The sequence below is a fragment of the Microcaecilia unicolor genome, chromosome 7 (genome assembly GCF_901765095.1).
Source record: "Microcaecilia unicolor chromosome 7, aMicUni1.1, whole genome shotgun sequence".
Lineage (NCBI taxonomy): Eukaryota > Metazoa > Chordata > Amphibia > Gymnophiona > Siphonopidae > Microcaecilia > Microcaecilia unicolor.
The window spans coordinates 159,519,863-159,544,536 of record NC_044037.1 but is presented as its reverse complement, the minus strand read 5'-3'; the positions used below and the strand labels follow the sequence as shown (position 1 = coordinate 159,544,536).

At 42.4% G+C, this 24,674-nt stretch overlaps 1 protein-coding gene across 1 annotated transcript in view; it reads right to left on the bottom strand.

Annotated features, from left to right (window-relative positions):
* The window catches only part of MDH1B (malate dehydrogenase 1B), a 222,476-nt gene that overhangs the window by 86,306 nt on the left and 111,496 nt on the right, over window positions 1–24,674 (bottom strand). The window contains exon 6 of the mRNA XM_030209739.1: window positions 15,833–15,974. Coding sequence (XP_030065599.1) covers window positions 15,833–15,974 — 142 coding nt within the window. The remainder of the gene's footprint in view (window positions 1–15,832; window positions 15,975–24,674) is intronic.

The following is a 24,674-nucleotide window of genomic DNA, read 5'->3' as shown; positions in this document are numbered from 1 at the left end:
GAAAGCATCTTAAACACTACAGTGAGCACTAGAACATCAATTCACCTATTGTAAAACGAAACCAGACAGAATAGTACAGATCGTAGATCCTGCACAGTCAATGCCAACTGAAAGCCATGTCTTTTTCACAAACACAGGTACACCCTAATCCACTATAGGATAAGTAATCATAAACTTTCTATTTAGACAAAAATCAAACCGAACCCCCTGATGCCAGACTCTGTATACAATGCAACACCACAGAAACAGAAACTGTCCCCTAGTACTGTGCAAAATATAAAGACAGCAGATGTAAATTAAAAAAAAACTAACAAATATCACCACTTTACAAATTAACAAATAGAAATAAAACAAATATAGAAAGTAAAATAATACCATTTTATTGGACTAATACATTTAGCTTTCAGAGGCCAAAACCTCCGTCCTTGGGTCAGTACAGTATAGTGCTGTTACAGTATCCTATCCTGACCTGAGGAAGGGGGTTTTGTTCTCCAAATGTTAGTCAAAATGTATTAAAATTAGTCCAATAAAAAGATTACCTTGTTTACATGTTCTATTATAAACATTTATTAACACAGCTACAATACTACTTTATCCTAAAGCAAAAAACAAAATATATATTTTATTTACAGTTTGTTGTCTCTGGTTTCTGCTTTCCTCATCTTCTTTTCACCATCTTCCTTCCATCCAGCATCTGTCTTCGTTCTCTGCCATCCAGTGTCAGCCCTCTCTGCTGTCTCCTCCATCCAATGTCTGCCCTCTCTCCCTGCTCCTTCCATCCACATCTGCCCTCTATCTCTGCCCCTTCCATTCACTGTCTGCCCTTTTCCTTCCATCCACTCCACTGTCTGCCCTTTCTCTCTGCCCCTTCAATCCACCATTTGCCCTCCCTCTCCCATCCATCCAGGGTCTGCCCTCCCTCTCACTCCCCCTTCCATCTAGGATCTGTCCCCTCTCTCTCTGCCCCTTTTTTCAGCCCCCGTTCCAGCCCCCTTCCCTCTGAACACCCTCACCCCAGTCCCCTTCTCCCCTCCCCTTCTCCTGTCTGTGACCCCCATCCCAGTCCTCTTCTCCCCTCTGAACACCCCCACCCCAGTCCTCTTCTCCTGTCTGAGACCCCCACCCCAGTCCTCTTCTCCCATCTGAGATCCCCAACCCAGTCCCCTTCTCCCCACCCCAGTCCCCTTCTCCCCTGTCTGAGACCCCCACCCCAGTCCCCTTCTCCCCTCCCCTTTTCCCCTCTGAACACCTCCACCCCAGTCCCCTTCTCCCCTCCCCTTTTCCCCTCTGAACACCCCCACCCCAGTCCCCTTCTCCCCTCCCCTTCCCTTCTCCCATCTGAGATCCCCACCCCAGTCCCCTTCTCCCCTCCCCTGTCTGAGATCCCCACCCCAGTCCCCTTCTCCCCTCCCCTTTTCCCCTCTGAACACCCCCACCCGAGTCCCTTTCGCCCCTCTCCTTCCCCACCTCAGTCCCGTTCTCACTACTGTCTGAATTGGCGAAGCAGCATCGCAGGCAGCGCCTCGTCTGCCCTGCTGCTTGTAAAAAAATCAAATCTCCTTCTCCTCGTCTTGACGTCGACTCGGGCCTTCCAATCAATCACTATGTCACGCCCGCCCTCGCGGAATTTACCTTAGAGGAGGGCGGGACATAGTCATTGATTGGAAGGCCCGAGTCGACGTCAAGACGAGGAGAAGGAGATTTGATTTTTTCACAAGCAGGGCAGGCGAGGCGCTGCCTGCGACGCTGCTTCGCCGATTTTTGTTTAAAGGAGGCGGCGGGAGCGGAGCACCCCCCACCCACTGGCACCCGGGGCGGACCGCCCCCACCGCCCCCCCTTGGTACGCCACTGGCTCACATTTACCACCACAGGTGGGGGGGTAGGCCTTGGTCCGCCTGCCTGAAGTGCATTGCACCCACTAATACTGCTCCAGGGATCTGCATACTGCTGTGATGGATCTGAGTATGACATTTGAGGCTGGCATAGAGGCTGGCACAAAATATTTTTAAAGATGTTTTTTGAGGGTGGGAGGGGGTTAGTGACCACTGGGGGAGTAAGGGGAGGTGATCCCTGATTCTCTCCGGTGGTCATCTGGTCAGTTCGGGCACCATTTTGTGGCTTGGTCACAAGAAAAACAGAACCAGGTAAAGTTGTCCAAGTGCTCGTCAGGGACGCCCTTTTTTTTCCATTCTGGGTCGAGGACGTCCAAGTGTTAAGCACGCCCAAGTCCCGCCTTCGCTACGCCCCCAACATGCTCCCGTGAACTTTGGTCATCTCTGCGACAGAAAGCAGTTGGGGATGCCCAAAATCGGCAATCAAATATACCGAATTGGGCGACTCTGTGAGAAGGACGCTCATCTTCCGATTTGTGTCGAAAGATGGGCATCCTTCTCTTTCAAAAATGAGCCTGATAGTGTTTTCCCACAGTTTTAAATTGAAATTTTCTCTAGAAATAGGCATTGTTCCCATAGTATTAAACTGAAACCTTTTCTACAGGTAGAAACTTAACAGCCAAAAACTCTTGCTCTAAAAGGCAGTTATTTTCTGTTCTTTGGTTGCTGGAGAGGTAGCACATCCAGTGACCTCAATTAGGTGTTAATTAAGGTGTGGGGAAGTAGAATATTTGCATAGGTTGCTGAGTTAGCTACAAAGAGCCTGTTTAAAAAAGGCCCCTTAGATTCAAAACTATATAAAGAGGAAAGGTCCCACTGAACTTTTTTTCTGAGAAGTTCTGAGAGAAGAGGACATTTCTCTACTAAGTGAACACTATTTTGCTTTGTTTGTTTATTTATTTGGATTTTGCTTACACCTTTTTCAGTAGTAGATCAAGGTGAGTTACATTCAGGTACGCTGGATATTTCTCTGTCCCAGGGCTCACAATCTAAGATTGTACCTGAGGCAATAGAGGGTTAAGTGACTAGGCCACTCCTCCATTCTGTGCTTTGGGAACTTAAAGATTGGGGTTTAAAGGAGGAATTGTAGGTTAGTGATAGGCAGAATAAAATTAGAAAAAAGCTAATTTTATCAACTAATCTCCATAGTCTTTTCCCCTTGGTTTTAAAACTTGAACTTTGTACCACAGCATTAACATAGCACTGCAGGATCTAGTTTAGTCTGGGGAAGGGGGAGCCTATTCCAAAAGGATGGGCTCCACTTTAACCAGGGTGGGACCAGGCTGCTGGCATCGGCGTTTAAAAAGGAGATAGAGCAGCTTTTAAACTAGAAACTGGGGGAAGGCCGACAGTCGCTCAAAAAGTGCATGGTTCGGAACAAGGTATCTTTCAAAGATATCAACAAAACAGGGAAGATAGGGTATCCTAATAGTGAGGTTACAAAAGAGATCGTAGTAGATCAGGTGTCCCCACCCTTTAGTGCCCAATGTTCTCATCAATCTGTTCCCATATGGCTTATTACGGTAACATTGGACACTAAAGGGTTAAATAAAAATAAAGCTCAGACAAAAGATTGCAAATTAATACTGTCAAGTACTGAGCATGATGTAAATAGGAACAACAAACACAGTTTGAAATATCTATATGCAAATGCTAGGAGCCTAGGAAATAAGATGGGAGAGTCAGAATACATTGCACTAAATGAAAAATTAGATATAATAGGCATCTCTAAGACCTGGTGGAAGTAGGATAACCAGTGGGACACTGTCATACCGGGGTACAAATTATATCGTAGTCAGTGGTGTGCTGGTAAATTTTTAACAACAGGCTCTCTCCCCGGTCCACCTTGGCGCCCCCCCTGTCCACCTCGGCGTCCCCCCCCCATCCACCGCTGCGCCCACCCACCCACCTCTGCGCCCCCCCCCCAAAAAAAAATTGCAGAGCTGGCCATAGCCGTGGGGGAGGGGGCAATGCATTACTCTCTCCAGGAAAAAAAATTAAAAGATCCCAGGTTCCAATCTAATTCATGTTTAATATGGGATAAAATGCCATAAATAAGTAAATAAATATAAACTTTTAACGTTCAGCACCTGATTCTCAAAGTGGACATATTCCAAACACTATAATGAAAATAAAATTATTTTTTTCTACCTTTGGTGTCTGGTGACTTTGTTTCTCTGATCATGCTGGTCCAGTATCTGATTCTGCTGCTCTCTATCTGTTCCCTTGACTCCGTTTCCAGGGCTTCCTTTCCACTTATTTCTTTTCTTTCCTCCTTTCTTCTTCATTTCTGATCCTCCACAGACTTGACTGTCCAGTGGATCTAGCTTCTTCCTATTTTCTCCATCCATGTGCAATTTCTCTCCTCAATTCCTTTTCCCTCATCTAATCTCCTTCCTCTATCTTCCCTCCATGTCCAGCATTTCTTCTCTCTCCCTTCCCTCCCCTCCATCCATGTCCAGAATTTCTCTTGCTCTCCCCTCCATCCATGTCCTGAAACTCTCCTCTCTCCCCTGCCCCCCTCTCCCCATCCATGCCCAGCAGGTCTCTCCCCATCCATGCCCAGCAAGTCTCTCCCCTGCCCCCTCTCCCCATCCATGCCCAGCAAATCTCTCCCCTGCCCCCCTCTCCCCATCCATGCCCAGCAAATCTCTCCCCATCCATGCCCAGCAAGTCTCTCCCCTGCCCCCCTCTCCCCATCCATGCCCAGCAAATCTCTCCCCTGCCCCCCTCTCCCCATCCATGCCCAGCAAATCTCTCCCCTGCCCCCCTCTCTCCCCATCCATGCCCAGCAGGTCTCTCCCCATCCATGCCCAGCAAGTCTCTCCCCTGCCCCCTCTCCCCATCCATGCCCAGCAAATCTCTCCCCTGCCCCCCTCTCCCCATCCATGCCCAGCAAATCTCTCCCCTGCCCCCCCTCCCCATCCATGCCCAGCAGGTCTCTCCGCATCCATGCCCAGCAAGTCTCTCCCCTGCCCCCTCTCCCCATCCATGCCCAGCAAATCTCTCCCCTGCCCCCCTCTCCCCATCCATGCCCAGCAAATCTCTCCCCTGCCCCCCTCTCCCCATCCATGCCCAGCAAATCTCTCCCCTGCCCCCCTCTCCCCATCCATGCCCAGCAGGTCTCTCCCCTGCCCCCCTCTCCCCATCCATGCCCAGCAAATCTCTCCCCTGCCCCCCTCTCCCCATCCATACCCAGTGATTCTCCTCCCTCCCCTGCCCTTCCCTCCCGCCCCAAACATGTCCAGCGAACGATGTCCTACGCCCCCACCCTTCCCTCCCGCTCCCATCTGTCTTTTTTAATTACCTCCGTCGAAACCGCTATTTAAAGCCCTGCTGCGTGCAGGCCGTCTCTCCAGGATTCCCCTGCTTGCTTCGGTGATGTTCGTGCCCTTAGTCCCGCCTTCGCGGAAAAAGGAAATGATGTCAGAATGACGTCAGAAGGCGGGACTAAGGGCGCGAATGTCACCAAAGCAAGCAGGGGAATCCTGGAGAGACGGCCTGCACGCAGCAGGGCTTTAAATAGCGGTTTCGACGGAGGTAATTTAAAAAGTCAGATGGGAGCAGGAGGGGAGGCTGGGGGCGAAGGACATCGTTAGACATGCCTCGGAGCGGCAGGGGAGGTAAGCATGGCCTGTGATGGCGCCCTCCTGCCATGCTTACCTCCCCCAATGGAGCCGGCTCGCCCCCAACAACAACCGGCTCGCAAGAGCTGTCAAAATTTAACAAGCAGCTCTTGCCTGCTGGACAGAGCCGGCTCCAGCACACCACTGATCGTAGTGCTAGGGTGGATCGAATTGGTGGAGGGGTAGCATTGTATATTAAGGAGAGCCTTGAATCAAATAGATTGAAAATTCTGCAGGAAACAAAACACAACTTGGAATCTGTATGGACTGAAATGCCATGTGTAAAAGGGAAAAGGATAGTGATAGGAGTGTACTACTGTCCACCTGGCCAGGATGAACAGACAGATGCAGAAATGTTAAAGGAAATTAGGGACGCAAACAAACTGGGCAACTCAATGATAATGGGTGATTTCAATTACCCTAATATTGACTGGGTAAATGTAACATCAGGGCACACTAGGGAGGTAAAATTCCTTGACGAAATCAAGGACTGCTTTATGGAGCAGCTAGTACAGGAGCCGACGAGAGAAGGAAAAATTCTAGACCTAGTCCTTAGTGGAGCACATGATCTGGTGCGGGAGGTAATGGTGCTGGAGCCGCTTGATAACACTGATCATAATATGATCGGATTTTATATTAGCTTTGAAGTAAGTATACAGAGGAAATCAAATACATTAGCGTTTAACTTTTAAAAGGAGACTATGATAAAATAAGAAGAACAGTGAAAAAAAACTTAGAGGGCTGCGAGGGTCAAAAATTTTCATCAGGCATGGATACTGTTCTAAAACACCATCCTGGAAGCCCAGGCCAAATACATTATGCATATTAAAAATAGAGGAAGGAAGACCAAACGACAGCCGGCATGGTTAAAAAGTGAGGTGAAGGAAGCTATTAGAGCTAAAAGAAAATCCTTCAGAAAATGGAAGAAGGAACCGACTGAAAATAATAAGAAACAGCATAAGGAATGTCAAGTCAAATGCAAAGCGCTGATAAGGAAGGCTAAGAGGGACTTCGAAAAAAAAGATTGCAGTGGAGGAAAAAACACATAGTAAAATTTGTTTTAGGTATATTAAAAGCAGGAAGCCAGCAAAAGAATCGGTTGGACTGCTAGATAACCAAGGGGTAAAAGGGGCGATCAGGGAAGACAAAACCATAGCAGAGGGATTAAATGAATTCTTTGCTTCAGTCTTCACCGAGGAAGATTTGGGAGAGATACCAGTGCCAGAAATGGTATTCGAAGCTGACGAGTCGGAGAAACTGAATGAATTCTCTATAAACCTGGAAGATATAATGGGGCAGTTCTACAAATTAAAGAGTAGCAAATCTCCTGGACCAGATGGTATTCATCCCAGTGTACTGATAGAACTGAAGAATGAACTTGCGGAGCTATTGTTAGTAATATGTAATTTATCCTTAAAATCGAGCGTGGTACCGGAAGATCGGAGGGTGGTCAATATAACCGATTTTTTAAAAAGGTTCCAGAGGAGATTCTGGAAATTATAGACTGGTGAGTCTGACTTCGGTGCCGGGCAAAATGTTAGAGACTATTATAAAGAACAAAATTACAGAGCATATTCAAAAGCATGGATTAATGAAACAAAAGCATGGATAAATGAGACAATTTAGTGAAGGGAAATCTTGCCTCACCAATCTATTATATTTCTTTGAAGGGGTGAACAAACATGTGGACAAAGGTGAGCCAGTTGATATTGTGTATCTGACTTTTCAGAAGGCGTTTGACAAAGTACCTCATGAAAGACTCCAGAGGAAATTAGAGAGTCATGGGATAGGAGGGGTACTGTCCTATTGTGGATTAAAAACTGGTTAAAAGATAGAAAACAGAGAGTAGGGTTAAATGGTCAGTATTCTCAATGGAAAAGGGTAGTTAGTGGGGTTCCTCAGGGGTCTGTTCTGAGACCGCTGCTTTTTAACATATTTATAAATGACCTAGAGATGGGAGTAACTAGTGAGGTCATTTGCTGACGACACAAAGTTATTCAAAGTCGTTAAATTGCGGGAGGATTGTGAAAAAATACAAGAGGACCTTACGAGACTGGGAGACTGGGCATCTAAATGGCAGATGACGTTTAATGTGAGCAAGTGCAAAGTGATGCATGTGGGAAAGAGGAACCCGAATTATAGCTACGTAATGCAAGGTTCCACATTAGGAGTCACTGACCAAGAAAGGGATCTAGGTGTTGTTGTTGATGATATGTTGAAACCTTCTGCTCAGTGTGCTGCTGCAGCTAAGAAAGCAAATAAAATGTTAGGTATTATTAGGAAAGGAATGGAAAACAAAAATGAGGATGCTATAATGCATTTGTATCGCTCCATGGAGCAACCACACCTCAAATATTGTGTTCAATTCTGGTTGCCGCATCTCAAAAAAGATATAGTGGAATTCATAGGAGCCAACGTTTCAAAATGATTGGGGGTGCTGAATTTTTTTTTTTACAGGCAGTGCGTCCCCCCCATACCTTAAAATTATATCTAATGCAGCCTTCACCTGGGCAGTGGCAGCGCCACTCATAGGCTGCCTGCAACCTGCACCAGGACTTCTTCCCTGAACAGTCCCACCCCTCAATCCTCCTGTACTGTGCAAATATAAAGAGATGCAAATTTCAAAAACTGACATATTTCAATCACTATACTATAGGTTAACAAATACAAATAAAACAAAAATGGAAAATATTATATCATTTTAATGGACTAAATACATTTTTCAATTAGCTTTCAAAGGCCAAAACCTCTTTCCTCAGGTCAGGACAGTATACTGCTGCTATGGTATTCTGTTCTGACACAAGAAAGGAGGGTTTGGTCTCCAAACATTAGTCAAAAATATATTAAAATTAGTCCAGTAAACATCCATTTTCTGTATTTATTAACACAGCTACCACACTACTTTATCCTAAACTAAAAATAAAATTCATTTTTTCCTACCTTTGTGGTCTGGCCGTTTACTGTTTCTAATTGTGTTGGTCCCAGTCTCTTGTTTCTTCTTTCCTCAATCTTTAACTTTCCCCCCTTTCCATCCAGCATCTACCCCCTCTCTCCCCCTTTTCCTTCCAGTATCTGCCCCCTCTCTCTCTCCTTTCCATCCAGCATCTGCTACCTCTCTTCCCTCTTTCCATCTAGCATCTATTTTCTCCATCCATGTGTAGTTTTTCTCCTCTTTTCCCTTTCCCTCATCTCTGTCAGTATGCATCTCCTTCCTCTTTCTTCACTCCCCTCCATCCATATGCAACTCCTTCCTCTCTCTTCCCTCTCCTCCATCCATGTTCACCATTTTCCTCTCTCCGCCCCTCCATCCATGTTCATCTCACTTCCTCTCTTCCCTCCCCTCCATCCATGTCCAGCATTTTTCCTCTCTCCCCTCCATCCATGTGCATCTCCTCCTGTCTTCCCTCCCCTCTATCCATGTCCAGCATTTCTTCTGCCCTCCCCTGCATCCATGTTCAGCAACTCTCCTTTCTCCCCTGCCCTCCCCTGCATCCATGTTCAGCAACTCTCCTCTCTCCCCTGCATCCATGTCCAGCAACTCTCCTCTCTCCCCTGCCCTCCCTTGTATCCATGTTCAGCAAGTCTCCTCTCTCCCCTGCCCTCCCTTGTATCCATGTTCAGCAAGTCTCCTCTCTCCACTGCCCTCCCCTGTATCCATGTTCAGCAAGTCTCCTCTCTCCCCTGCCCTCCCCTGTATCCATGTTCAGCAAGTCTCCTCTCTCCCCTGCCCTCCCCTGTATCCATGGTCAGCAACTCTCCTCTCTCCCCTGCCCCCTGCCCTCCCCTGTATCCATGTTCAGCAACTCTCCTCTCTCCCCTGCCCTGTATCCATGTTCAGTGATTTCTCCCCTCTTCCCTGCCCTACCTCTTAAAACTAATTTTACCTGACTGAATGGCAGTGAAAAGAAGCAGAGTACAGCCGGCTCGCTCCGTCTTCACCTTTCTCCTTCCCTCTCAGCTGTGGCCCCGCCCTTATTTCCTGTTTACGCTGAGAGGGAAGGAGAAAGGTGAAGACGGAGCGAGACGGCTGTACTCTGCTTCTTTTCACTGCCGTTCAGTCAGGTAAAATTAGTTTTAAGTGCTGGCTGAGCGGCAGGAAAGCAAGGAGGGCAGGTTTGAAAACATTGGGGGTGCTCGAGCACCCACAGCACCCACGAAGTCGGTGCCTATGGTGGAATTAGAAAAGGTGCAGAGAAGGGCGACGAAAATGATAAAGGGGATGGGACGACTTCCCTATGAGGAAAGGCTAAAGCAGCTAGGGCTCTTCAGCTTAGAGAAAAGGTGGCTGAGGAGAGATATGATAGAGGTCTATACAATAATGAGTGAAGTTGAATGGGTAGACGTGAAGTGTCTGTTTATGCTTTCCAAAAATACTAGGACTAGGGGGCATGCGATGAAGCTACAAAGTAGTAAATTTAAAACGAATCGGAGAAAGTTTTTCTTCACTCAGTGTGTAATTAAACTCTGGAATTCATTGCCAGAGAAAGTGATAAAGGCGGTTAGCTTAGCAGAGTTTTAAAAATGTTTGGATGGCTTCCTAAAGTGGAGTGGAGTGGAGGAGTGGCCTAGTGGTTAGAGCACCAGTCTTGCAATCCAGAGATGGCCAATTCAAATCCCGCTGCTGCTCCTTGTGATCTTGGACAAGTCACTTAACCCTCCATTGCCTCAGGTACAAACTTAGATTGTGAGTCATCCTGGGACAGAGAAATATCCAGAGTACCTGAATGTAACTCACCTTGATCTACTACTGAAAAAGGTGTGAGCAAAAATCTAAATAAATAAATAAATAAAGGAAAAGTCCATAGACCATTATTAAATTGGACTTGGGGAAAATCTACTATTTCTGGGATAAGCAGCATAAAATGTTTTGTACTTTTTTGGGATCTTGCCAGGTATCTGTGACCTGGATTGGCCACTGTTGGAAACAGGATGCTGGGCTTGATGGACCTTTGGTCTGTCCCAGTATGGCAATACTTATGTACTGATGACACCTGACTTAGGTATAGAAATAGGCAAACTTCCTGTTTCCCAAATGTATGGTTTATGGTTTATTTCATTTGATAAACCACCTTTTGCAGATATACATCGAAGTGGTTTACAAAAAATATAATATTAATATTAAAAAGGAACTAAGAAAGGAATGCCATTAATTTAAAAACAAAAAAGAAAAGAAGACAAAGCAAGAGAAGAATAATACAGACTGTAGCTACTCACACTGGAGCCTAAAACATTTGCAACAACTAAGATTGAAAAGAGTGTTCAAAAAGATGAGTTTTAGGTGTCGCTTTAAATTCAAGAAAAGATGGCTCTGTACCAATTCGTGTATATAATGTAGGCTCACTAATACCAGAGTTGGCTTAAATGCTCAAGCCTAGATTTCTAAAAAAGGTGCATAAATTATAGTATTCTATAATTTACATATGCAACTGTGTGCCCCGCCCACCCTCCACCCAGACTCTGCTCATCTTCAAGCTACGCACCATTACTTTTAGGTACCATTTTATAGAATAGCGCATAGTCAGAATGCTGGCATTTACATGTGTATATGCATACATACATGTAAATGTGCCAATATTCTAATCATTTACGTGCTTTCTTGATGCCTAAATGTCAGCAACTTCTTCATTAAATTATCCTCTAGATGTGCTAGCAATAAAGAGACTTAAATGCAAAACTTTCTGTCAGTAAATAAAGATAAAATAAGAGGAGAACTGCATTCATGCTGTAGTTTGGATGAGCAAAGTCTGAGTGGACTTGTTAGGTAGTGTCTGCACAAGAATTCCCTTGCACACTCAGAAAAATCTGAAAGGGAGCTCTAAGAGAGCTAGACTGAACCATCAGATGACATCAGCCACTTTCTACTTGTTTGGCTGATTCATCCTGCTTGGTTATAGAGTAAGAATATTAACTGGCTAATTTATACACCAATGTCCAAAATGCTTTTGAAGTCATACTTCAGTACTGAGAAGCAGGGAAGGTAAATTTTAGTAGCAAACTGAAAATAGTTACTGATGCATACTGATGATAAATTACTCTTATTTTCCAAATATTAATACAAATATATATATTAAAAACTAGTAACACTGAAAAATTAAAGCATTGAAAAAAAATAAACTCTGTGATAAGGAGATTAACCTTATTATGTGTGCCCAAAGGAAAAAATCTGAACCTCGGCCCACATGTTGAAAAGGCCCAGCAGACTATGGATAGTAAAAAAAACTTGCTGTTTCAGAGATTTGGAAAATGTACACAGCAGATTGTTAAGAACGTAATTTATTAATATAATTCAAAAAAAACACACATAAATACATATATAAAAGATTAGCCCGACACAGGCCGTGTTTCGCCCAGCAGGGGCTGCTTCAGGGGCTACAAGAAATCATAGCATAAACATAATTATTATACAGTTGTTGTTCTAAAATCATAATAAAATAACGTATATACACAGTTAAAAACTTACTAACCACACATAAAATAAAATGCATGCAAAGGTTCGCGAAACATTATATATATACACATTTATATATATATATAGCACCAAAATCCCACAAAGAAAAGAACATGTAAATAAATATATATATATATATATATATATATATATATGTATACAGTCAGAGTGGTATAATAAAAATTTCAAAATAACATATATATAAATAAATATATCTGTATAAGATATCAGACAGATACAAGTTTTAGAATAACATACATATATTAAAATAAATCAACATTCCATAATAATAATAAAATTATAATAAAAGAAACAATAAAACAATAGCACAGATGTCAATAGATACACAAGAGAAACTTTAAAAATATTTTAGCAAAACACCCACCTACACAAAAATTCTCTATAGTTCAAATTGGAAAAATTATATTGGAAAATTCAAAAGATATACTGTAGGAAGAAATAGAGGACAACATGAGAAACAACAAGGAATGAATCAAAAAATCAAAATTAAAATAAACATCCTAAACAGGGACTTACATATGCAAGTGATCTCAGTTTGTAAAAAAGGGGGACTTACATATGCAAGCGATCTCAGTTTGAAAAAAACAGCTCTCCGAGAGGGGCCAAAACGACATAACCTAAAAGGTGTTATATAAATAATTAAAATTGCTTCTACCACCGATGGACATATATATATAATAAATTGTATCTGCACGACGTCCAATATCTTCTTGTGGCCATAATATATACAATTTGAAGCTATAAACACTTCTCATAAAAGAGGCTAAGGCACAATCTCAGAACGAGCTCATTACCACTCGATTTTGAATACGTATCTAGTCATAAAAAAAGGAACATTAGTCAGTGCTAAACAGATCCGGGTTGTCCGAACTATATAATATAAAAGTAGTTTTACTGCCAATAGTGTCGCTAATCTACTGCCGTCGGTAAACATACATATAATAAACCACTACTTACATTCCGTTTATCTGGCGTCTCTTGTCTCTGGAAAGAGCTGAAAAACGCGCGAAAGTAAGTGCAGGAAGTTAAATACCGGAACTCCGGGTTAAAGTTCAAAGTGTAATTACCTAAATCTCTTCTTATATTATATAAGTAGTGATACGGCGAATAGAGGGAGAAATTGAAAAAATGTATAGTAATGATGGTGCTAATTATAAAATCCATTAAAGTGAAACTACTATGTAACTGACTGACGTCACTACAGAGCCGAACGCACCCAAGGGAAACCAGAGTGTGCACAGCGATACTCAGGCTCGTTCGAAAACGGTGATCAATTAGAATGAATAGAGCAAAAGCGCAAAAAAAGTTGAAAACATACATGGTGGAAAAATATTAATAAAAAAGGACCCTCCATATAACGGACTCCTTATATAAAAAATATATATATAATACCAAAAACAAATAGTTATATAAAAAGATATATATGAAATATATAATAAAAAAATAATTTAATAATTTATAGAATTCCTATGTGGTGGATGTTGAATATATAGCTACATACATGTTATGATATATTATTATTCAAAGGTCATAAAAAGACCGAGAGGTCTGTCTCAGAGTTCAGACCATGGGGATGAAGAGTGTTTAAATCATATATAAATTCTTGTTCCTTGCGTAGCAAGTAAATATCAATTGGCCCCCCTCTCGATCTGTTCTTATGTACATAGATCACACAGAACTTGTACTCTTCAAATCTATGACCTAGATTAATTGAATGCTGTACTAGTGGTTTTTCCAAGGACTTTCTTTTCAATGCACTTCTATGTTCTATAATCCTAGTATTCAATTTCCTTTTTGTTTTTCCTATGTAAACAAGATTACATGGGCATATAGCGGTATATATGACTCGACTTGTTTGACAATTTGTAAATTGTTGAAGCTTGATTTCTTTATTGGCTGACTGTATGAAAAGATTTCTAGTTTTGACATTGACAACACATACTGAACATTTACCACATGGATAATGGCCACTAGGGCGATTGTTTAATGGTGCATCAATGTCAGGTAATGTGGAGGGTACTAAGAGGTCTCTGAGGTTCTTCTCTATTTTATATGCAACAATCAGTTTTTTTGTTCAAAGATCTCTAAATTGGCCAGCAAATGCCAGTGCTTTTTAATAATATTAACAATGGGTTTAGACATATTTGTGTACGGTAATGTACAAACAATCTTATCATTGCCAATTTTGTGAGCAGGCTTCAATAGCGTCTCTCTTGAAATACCGGAGGCTTTTTGTAAGCCTTCTCATATGCATTTTGATGGATATCCTTTCTCTATGAAGCGTTTAGACATCTCTTTTGATCTTAATGTATACGTTCTAGTATTTGAACATAGCCGCTTCAACCTTAAAAATTGACTATAGGGTAAATTTGTTTTAAGACTTTTACTATGGCAGCTCTCATAATGTAGATATTTATTGACGTCTGTTGGTTTGCGGTAAATATCTGTTAAAAATTTGTTTGGTAGAATACTAATATTTATATCTAAAAACGGAATACTCTCATTACTATAATTCATTTGAAATTTCAAATTAGCATCCATAACATTTAAACAATTGTAAAAATCCTTCAGCTCCCTTTCTGTACCTTTCCAGATCAAAAAGATGTCATCTATGTACCTTTTCCACAGATATATCTTATCTATATATTTATTTCTAGATATAAATTTCTCTTCAAAGCGTGCTACGTATAAGTTGGCAATAGATGGTGCAAATGTGGCACCCATAGCTATGCCTTTTATCTGTTGGTAAAACTTACCATCAAACAAAAAGAAATTTTTAGTCAATGCTAAAGTGGCCAGCTCAATCACAAATTGTACTGGAATCCTAGGATGTGTATCACATTTCAGCAATTGTTCTTGTATGATATCTATAGATTCGTCTTGTGGGATATTGGTGTACAGACTTTCTATATCTAGAGTGACTAGGATCATTTCTTTACTTGGAGTGATTGTATCAAGCGTATTAATCATATCAACTGAATCTCGTGTATACGATGGAATTTTATAAACCAGAGGACGTAAGAATTTATCTATGAAGATGAATAATGGTTCTAACAAAGAACCACAAGCAGAAACAATAGGTCTGCCTGGGGGTCTGGACAGGGATTTATGTATCTTAGGTAGTATATATATAGTTGGTATAGTTGGTTCTTTAACTACTAGAAAATTGGCCTCCTTTTCTGTTAAATATTGTGCTTTTATACCTATTTCCACCAATAAGGAGATTTCATTCTGAATATCTTGTGTCGGATCTTTTTTCAAGATTTTATAAAAGGTTGAATCATTCAATTGTCTTTGGATTTCATGAATGTAGTCGTCCCTGTTCATTACGACTATGGCTCCCCTTTATCTGCAGGTTTTATAATAATATTTCTATCTTTTTGTAAAGTCTTAACTGCCGCTTTCTCTTCTTTAGTCAAATTGTAAAAGGCCCTTCGCTTTCCTTGTTTCTCTAATGCTGTTATTTCATTAAGCACTACAGTTTCGTAGGTTTGTATTACGTGATGAACATTGCCAGGTGTGGTTAGTAAGTTTTTAACTGTGTATATACATTATTTTATTATGATTTTAGAACAACAACTGTATAATAATTATGTTTATGCTATGATTTCTTGTAGCCCCTGAAGCAGCCCCTGCTGGGCGAAACATGGCCTGTGTCAGGCTAATCTTTTATATATGTATTTATGTGTGTTTTTTTTTAATTATATTAATAAATTACGTTCTTAACGATCTGCTTTGTACATTTTCCATCTTGGAGCTTGCAGACCGTCTGCCTTTGTGCTTTCTTGGACCCCGCCTTGTTTCAGAGATTTGCCATTAAAATGAAGAAGAATAAATAATGTACCTGTCATAAATTACGTCCAGCACAGACTGTGAAAAGGTGGGTGGACCCCAAATAGCACCATCATAATTAAAGACTTTTGCTGTGTGCAGGTCAAGGTAGGCCATACCACTGATGTTGCCCCAGACAACAACATCCTTTATCTCTGTGAAAAGGAGAAAATAATGTTTAAATACACAAAAGGAGTTCTTTTTCTGAAATAAAGATACTGGCTACTTTTATTATACATATTTACTTCCTCAAAGTTGAATCTGAGGTTTTGGCTAATAGGAACACAAATTTATATTTATATGACTTTTTAAATTTGTAGCTCATTGAGAATATTTTTTCTTAATTTTGGACGTAATCCACACTAAAACTAGTGCTAAAAGCTGTTTAGCATGCATGTACTGAAAACTTTTACATGCACACTACAACATTACTTAAGGTGTGATTCTTAAATGAATCAATATTTAAATCTTGTGTCCAGCATTTTTTTTTAACACTCCAGATGTGCTATTCAAGTTTGTCACATATATTCAGTGCTGCTATCCTTAGAAGCAGCAGTGCAGAATCTGTGTATAGAGAGTTGACCTCACAGTTAGATAGATAGCAGTGTTCATATGCATGTATATACCAAACTTTTATCTAAGCTCTGTTCTGTAAATATATAAGTATCTTAAGTAGTGCATATTTTACAGGAGGTGTATGTGGAATTTGAGAAAAGCATGTTAGCAATGGACATAAGGAAGAATACTAAAAGTTATGTGCATATCTCCAGAACTTAGCTATACATACTGATGCAGCTGGCCTGGCATATGTGAACACATCTAACTTACAAGCACATATTTTAGTGGTTCAGCTAGATTTCTATAAAGGAAAAGTAGGTGCCTATGTTCCTTTATAGAATATGTCTCTATCAAGTGTCCAGTTATAGAACTGCCCCCTACACGGAAAGTGCTGGGAGATCAGGGGGGAGAGGGAAGGTCCACTAGATCACCATGGATTTTGGGGGGGAATGTTGGGGGGAACAGAGGGGCAGCTGTAGGTTGTGGGTCTTTTCTGGGGTCTGGGGTGGGAGATCAGGGGAGTCCACTAGACTACTGGGGATTTTTGGCAGGGGGTAAGATGGAGGCAATTTAGAGGGGGCAGCATATATATATATATATATATATATATATATATATATATATATATATATATATATATATATATATATATTTATTTATTTATTTATTTATTTATTTATATTTTTTTAAGTATCTCCCTTCCTGTCAGTGCAGGATTGTCTTTGGAACAGACATAGGAGTGAGAAACAGTCTATTTCTTTTAATCTTTACTATTTAATTAATGTGGATTTCTCTTTTCTCTCTTTTAAACTGAGCTGTTGATGTGTATTTGTTCAATGCTCTGAGAGCCTACTAATAGGTGGTATAGCAGAATGAAATAAAACTTGGAAACTTGAGCCAATCATCGCTCATGCACTGACAAGAAGGGAGTGATTTTTTGCTCTTCAGCAGCAAACGCGGCACCTAGACAAGATTCTACCCTGTTTCCCCAAAAATAAAACATCCCCTGAAAATAAGACCTAGTAGAGGTTTTGCTAAATTGCTAAATATAAGGCCTCCCCCGAAAGTAAGACCTACCAAAGTTTTTGTTTGGCCCCGATGGGACATGGACACAGAAACCTTAATTTTTTTCGCTGCAACCCAAAGACGAAATAACATAAAAGAAATGCAAGAAACAAGACTGAGGTGGAAAATCTATCGTCCAGCGGACTCCTACCAACCTCCTTCACGCTTTTGTGAAGATCAACTACCGGTAAGTGAGCCCGGAAAGAAAAGAAACATCCCCTTTGCAGAAATAATAAAAGAAAAGAAAATGAGTAACCGAGCCCTTTCGGCGCTGCTCCATCGCCCAAGGGCTAAGTCAGACTAGAAGGATGGAAAGTGTTGCGAATGTACAGGAGGAGCGCATAAAGCACCACCAATGGGGAACGGAGCCACCGTAGAATTTTTTTTTTACGTTTGTAATACGGTAGGGATGATCCTGTGCCCTAAGCCCTCTCACAACCTCCCGAGACCCCCAGCCAGAGCAGCCCGGCCCCACATTCCATTACCTTCCCTAGTTCTTACCCCTCCTCCATTCCCAGCCCGGCCAGGGCAGCTCTGCTCTGCTCGAGTCCTGCAGTCACTGTGGGCAGATAGGCGAGCCACGGCCTACTCCTGCAGGATACCGCCCCCCACTTCAATACTGTTCCCGACCGCCACTGTCCCCCTACTACTCCCGAATAAGAAATCCCCTGAAAATAAGACCTAGCGCATCTTTGGAAGCAAAAATTAATATAAGACACTGTCTTATTTTCGGGGAAACACGGTAGATAGTGCTGGGGAGGAGCCGGCCATCTTGGTACATGTGGGTACCAACGACGTAGGAAAATGTGGGAGAGAGGTTCTGGAAGCCAAATTTAGGCTTTTAGGAAGGAAGCTCAAATCCAGATCCTCTAGGGTAGCATTTTCTGAAATACTACCTGTTCCACGCGCAGGGCCTAAGCGAAAGGCAGAGATCCAGAGTCTCAATGCGTGGATGAGACGATGGTGCAGGGATGAGGGTTTTGGATTTGTCAGGAACTGGGCAGCATTCTGGGGAAGGGAGAGCCTATTCTGATCTGATGGGCTTCACCTTAACCAGGGTGGGACCAGGCTGCTGGCGTCAACATTTAAAAAAGAACTAGAACAGCTTTTAAACTAGAAACGGGGGGAAGGCCGAGAGTCGCTCAAAAGCACATGGTTCAGGATAAGGTATCTTTTGAGGATATCACCCAAACAGGGAAGAAAAAGTTCCTTATAGGTAAGGATGTCAAAGAGACCGTAGTGGATCAGATGGCCTTAAGTAATAATAATAACAACCAGGCAGAAGATAACATATTAATAATGACATGTATTAACCGTGATATAAAACTGAGCAACAAGCGTGCATTGAAATGTCTATACACAAATGCAAGAAACCTGAGACATAAAATGGGAGAGCTGGAATACATTGCACACAATGAAAAATTGGATATTATCGGCATCTCTGAGACCTGGTGGAAGGAAGATAACCAGTGGGACACAGTGATTTCGGGCTACAAATTATATCGTAGTGATAGGGTAGATAGGATTGCAGGAGGGGTAGCACTGTATATTAATGAGAACCTTGACTCTGATAGGCTGCAAATATTGCAGGATACAAAACCACTATTGGAATCTTTGTGGATCGAAATACCACGTGAAAAGGGAAAAAAATGGTGATAGGAATGTACTACCGTCCGCCTGGCCAGGACGAGCAGACGGACACAGCAATGTCAAAGGAAATTAGGGAAGCAAATAAAATGGGCATTGTAATAATAATGGGTGATTTCAATTATTCGGATATAGACTCGGTTAATGTAACATCGGTACACGCCAGGGAGATAAAATTTCTTGATGAAATCAAGGACAGCTTCATGGAACAGCTGGTTCAGTGTCAGGTTCTCAGGTTCAGAGCCCACGGGGCTGAGCTCTGGAGCAAACATGAGCCCTTGGGCTGCTGACAAGGAGCGACAGCAGCAGGCAAAAACCCACCAACCAACACTGGGTAAGCACACCGGCAGGGACTGCAGGCACTGCCCAGCGAACTGGAACACATGGACTGGAATCCCCCGGACTGGAGGACACAGGACTGGAACACTGGACTGCAATCCCCCGAACTGGAACACACACCGGACCGGAACACACTGGACTGGAGCACACCAGACTGGAACACACACCGGACAGGAACACACTGGACTGGAGCACACTGGACTGGTCCCCCGGACTGGAGGACACAGGACTGGAACACAGGACTGGAGCACACTGGACTGGTCCACACAGCTTCACCTGCACTTAGCTACTAAGCCCCCCAGGAGTTGAGCTCATGGGTTCGAGTAGCCGGCAGGACTTACTGGACGACACAGGGACCAGGACTAGAACAAGCTGCAACTGAAGTGCACCTAACTCCTAAAGTGACCAAAAGTGTTCCTAAGCCCAGCACCAACAGAAAAGCTCCCAAGCCCTCCACTAACAGCAGTGCTCCTAACAGAAACTAACAGGGGTGCCCCTACGCCCTACACTAACAGAAGTGCAGGGAAACCACAAGGGGAAAGGAAGGGAAGACAAATGCCAGACCTAACACTGGTTCTTCCTAAGCACCAAGCTGCAGCAGCTAAACATGGGTTCTCACCCTGGTGTTTCCTAAGCACCCAGCTACAGCAGCTAAACACAGGTCACGAGGAAAAGCGGGGAAAGCACAAGAAAACAAGCAGGAAAGCCAAATACCCAAACAACAAAAGGTGCTTCCTAAACACTTACTCACAAGGGAGCTCCCAGCACCAAACTCCAGCACTGCACTAACAGCAGTGCTACACACCGTAACAAAAGGGAAAAACAGGGAAGTCAAACACACAAGTCACAAGTGCACACTGCACTAAACTAACCTGGACCTAAAGCAAGTAGCCAGAAGCAAACGTTGCGAAGGCCCTGAAGGAAAGAACCCACTTCCTTATCAAGGCCCTCCCTGATGATGTCACACTCCCTAGACCCAGGCAACAGCACACTAACCCAGAGAGCACACTGAAAACCATAGAGGCCCAACCCACACCAATGCAACACCGTGAAACACTTGAAGCCAGTACACCCAAAGAGAGTTAGAGCAACTCAGACTACCCACACAGGTGCAGTATAGTGAAACAATTAGAGCCCTGCTGCTGGAAGCTGCCAGCACAGAGAGACAGAGCCAGCTCAGAAAGGACAGACAACGAAACAGAAGCCAGCTAAGAAGCTGACCCCCAGGAAAGAGGTAAGTTTGAGAGGGGTTCAGACCCCAATCATAACATTCAGGAGCAGACAAGAGAAGGAAAAATACTAGAATTAGTCCTTAGTGGAGCTCATGATCTAGTGCAGGGGGTAATAGTGCGAGAGCCACTTGATAACAGTGATCATAATATGATCAGTTTTGATATTGGCATTAAAGCAAGTGAACTTAGGAAATCAAATACACTAGCGTTTAACTTTAGAAAAGGTGATTATGATAAAATGAGAAAAAAAGGTGAAAAAAAGACTGGAAGGAGCAGCTCACAGGGTAAAAAAGTTGCATCAAGCATGGATGCTGTTCAAAAACACCATCCTAGAGGTACAGGAGAAATATATTCCACGTATTAGAAAAAGAGGAAAAAAGACCAAACGTCAGCTGACGTGGCTAAACAGTAAGACAAAGGAAGCCATTAGAGCCAAAAAACAATCCTTCAGAAAGTGGGGAAGAGAACCAAATGAAAAATAACAAGATAAAACATAAGGAATGCCAAGCCAAATGTAAAGCGGAGATAAGGAGGGCAAAAAAGGACTTTGAAAAAAAGTTAGCGTTAGAAGCGAAAACACATAGTAAACATTTTTTTTAGATACATTAAAAGCAGAAAGCCGGCTAAAGAATCAGTTGGGCCGTTGGATGAAAATGGTGTTAAAGGGGCAATCAGGGAAGACAAAGCCGTAGCGGAGAAATTAAATGGATTCTTTGCTTCGGTCTTCACCGAGGAGGATTTGGGTGGGACACCGGTGCTGGAAAGGGTATTTGAAGCAGGCGAGTCAGAGAAACTAAATGAATTCTCTGTAAACTTGGAGGATGTAATGGGTCAGGTCTGCAAAATGAAGAGTAGTAAATCACCTGGACCGGATGGTATTCATCCCAGAGTATTAATAGAACTGAAAAATGAACTTGTAGAGCTACTATTAGTAATATGCAATCTATCACTAAAATCAGGTGTGATACCGGAAGACTGGAGGGTAGCCAATGTTACGCCGATTTTTTTAAAAGGTTCCAGAGGAGATCCGGGAAAATATAGACTGGTGAGTTTTACGTCGGTACGAGGCAAAATGGTAGAGGCTATTATTAAGAATAAAATTACAGAGCACATACAAAAACATGGGCTGATGAGACCAAGTCAACACGGATTTAGTGAAGGGAAGTCTTGCCTCACTAATCTACTGCATTTTTTTGAGGCGGTGAACAAACATGTGGACAATGGGGAGCCGGTGGATATTGTGTATCTGGATTTTCAAAAGGCGTTTGACAAAGTACTTCATGAAAGACTCCAGAGGAAACTGGAGAGTCATGGGATTGAAGGTAGGGTATTACTATGTATTAAGAACTGGCTGAAAGATAGGAAGCAGAGAGTAGGATTGAATGGTCAGTATTCTCAATGGAGAAGGGTAGTTAGTGGGGTCCCGCAGGGGTCTGTGCTGGGAGATGTTGGTGGAGGTGTACTTTGTACTTATGAAAGCCTGAACCAAGCAGTTTCAGTGCTGCTAAGTATCTAATATCTAAGAATTAATGTACAGACGATGAGAAGTGGAAATTTTTTTGTTTTGTTTTGTAAATTACAATGATATTAAGCAGGCCAGGTACCCCCACCTCTTTCCCCCACCTTCCTCTGACCAAGCAAGTGAAAGACAATGAGCTCCTGCCATTTGTTGTCCATTTGCTGTTTACATGAGTGTGTTTATTAGCCTTTGAGAGACTTTTAGGATGCAGATCAAAGGAAGTTCCAGGTGAAGGGGGCAGGGCTGACAGAGGAGAGAAAGAGAAATCCTGTAGTCAGGACAGGATAAGAAAATATTATTGCAGGTAACACCTTATTTCCTTCTCTGCCTAGAACAATTCAAACACTTATCTCCCTGATCCCTGGAGTCAAAAGCAATAGTTCTATTGACAAGAGAAACCTAACACCTCTATAGCAACTGGAAGCAGTAGTTAACTTTTGTCTCCTCTTTTAGAATAGGGGAAATACTAATTAAAGGTTTGAGAAATGTATGTATAGATGAATAGAAGAGGTCCAAAACATTTGGACAACAGACCAAATGCATCTTCAAAAGGAAATATAAACAGATGCTGTGTATTTTATTGATACTAGAGATCCTGACTGACTGTAAGGTGCTAACTAAGGGGGTAGGACAACCCCTCCCCCTTGTGCTCCCTTTTTGTCTTGTAAGGGAAAAGAAACCCTATATAATATTTCTCTGCCAGATAGGAGGTGGGGCAGTGTACATCTCTTTTGGCTCCCAAGCCAGGGAGTTTGAAAGAATGTCCTGCTTCCACTTTCCATTGTAATTTCAATTTCTATATATGTTCTCATTTCTGTCATATTCTAGACTATTTCTATGACTATTTTTCTTAATTTTTTTATCCTAATCTTTGGATAATTACATAAACCAGTGTTAACCCCAGGAAGCGCTTCCTTGGTCTCTTTTTGTCTTGGTTGCAATCTAAAATAGTGCTACCAGTTGTCTGGTTCTTTTAAGGTACCGGTCGAAGGGATTGTATTTGTGTGAGTAGTGCCCAGCCGTGATTAGAGACTCTGGAGGCGTGGCACGAAAAGCACAAACAGACCCCTGCTTTTTAACATATTTATAAATGAACTAGAGATGGGAGTAACTAGTGAGGTAATTAAATTCACAGATGACACAAAATTATTCAGGGTCGTCAAGTCGCAGGAGGAGTATGAAAGATTACAGGAGGACCTCGCGAGACTGGGGGATTGGGCGTCCAAGTGGCAGATGAAGTTCAATGTTGACAAGTGCAAAGTGATGCATGTGGGTAAGAGGAACCCAAATTACAGCTATGTCATGCAAGGTTCCGCGTTAGGAGTCACAGACCTAGAAAGGGATCTGGGAGTCATCGTGGATAAGACGTTAAAAACTTCTGCTCAGAGTGCTGTGGCGGCTAAGAAAGCGCACAGAATGTTGGGTATTATTAGGAAAGGGATGGAAAACAAACACAAGGATGTTATAATGCCATTGTATCGCTCCATGGTGCGACCGCACCTCGAATATTGTGTCCAATTCTGGTCGCCACAACTCAAAAAAGATATAAAGAAATTGGAGAAGTTGCAGAGAAGGGCGATGAAAATGATAAAAGGGATGGAATGACTTCCCTATGAGGAAAGGCTGAGAAGGTTAGGGCTCTTCAGCTTACAGAAAAGGCGGCTGAGGGGTGATATGATAGAAGTCTACAAGATAATGAGCGGAGTAGAGCGGACAGATGAGAAACGTTTGTTTACACTTTCAAACAACAATAGAACCAGGGGACACAAGATGAAGCTAGAATATGGTAGATTTAAAACAAACAGGAGAAAGTTTTTCTTTACTCAGCATGTAGTTGGACACTGGAACTCGTTGCCGGAGAATGTAGTGACAGCAGCTGGCCTTACGGAGTTTAAAGGGGATTTGCACAGATTCCTGAGGGAAAAGTCCATTGAACATTATTAATTATTTTGGTTTTTTTTTTGGGGGGGGGGGGTTGCCGGGTTCTTGAAGCCTGGATTGGCCGCTGTTGGAGACAGGAAGCTGGGCTTGATGGACCATTGGTCTTTTCCCAGTATGGCAGTGCTTATGTTCTTAACAACTGCATACTACTGCCATGGTATGTGATGTTTTTTCCTGACAGCACACACTTTTTAACACAGCAGTAATTTGCATGTCATTAGTTTACTGCATTAAGGAGAAAAAAATGTGCATTCAGCTTGTGTTAGAAGCCATGTGCAAAGCCAGCAACACACGGTCTAATGTAAGCATTCTGTAGAGGCCTCCAGATGAGGATTGTTAACAAGGGGGAGAGAAAGAAGAGTCCATTATGGTTAAGAAAGGTAGTAGTAGTAGAGCAAAAGGAATAGCATTCAGCAAGCACAAACAGATACAAAAGGAGGCAAATAACAAAACTACCAGGAGAAACAAAGGGAGACAGGAATTGTAATAGACTGACAAAGCTCAAATGTGGAGTACATTGCTCGATTAGTAAAGGTAGGGTATAAAACCTTCTT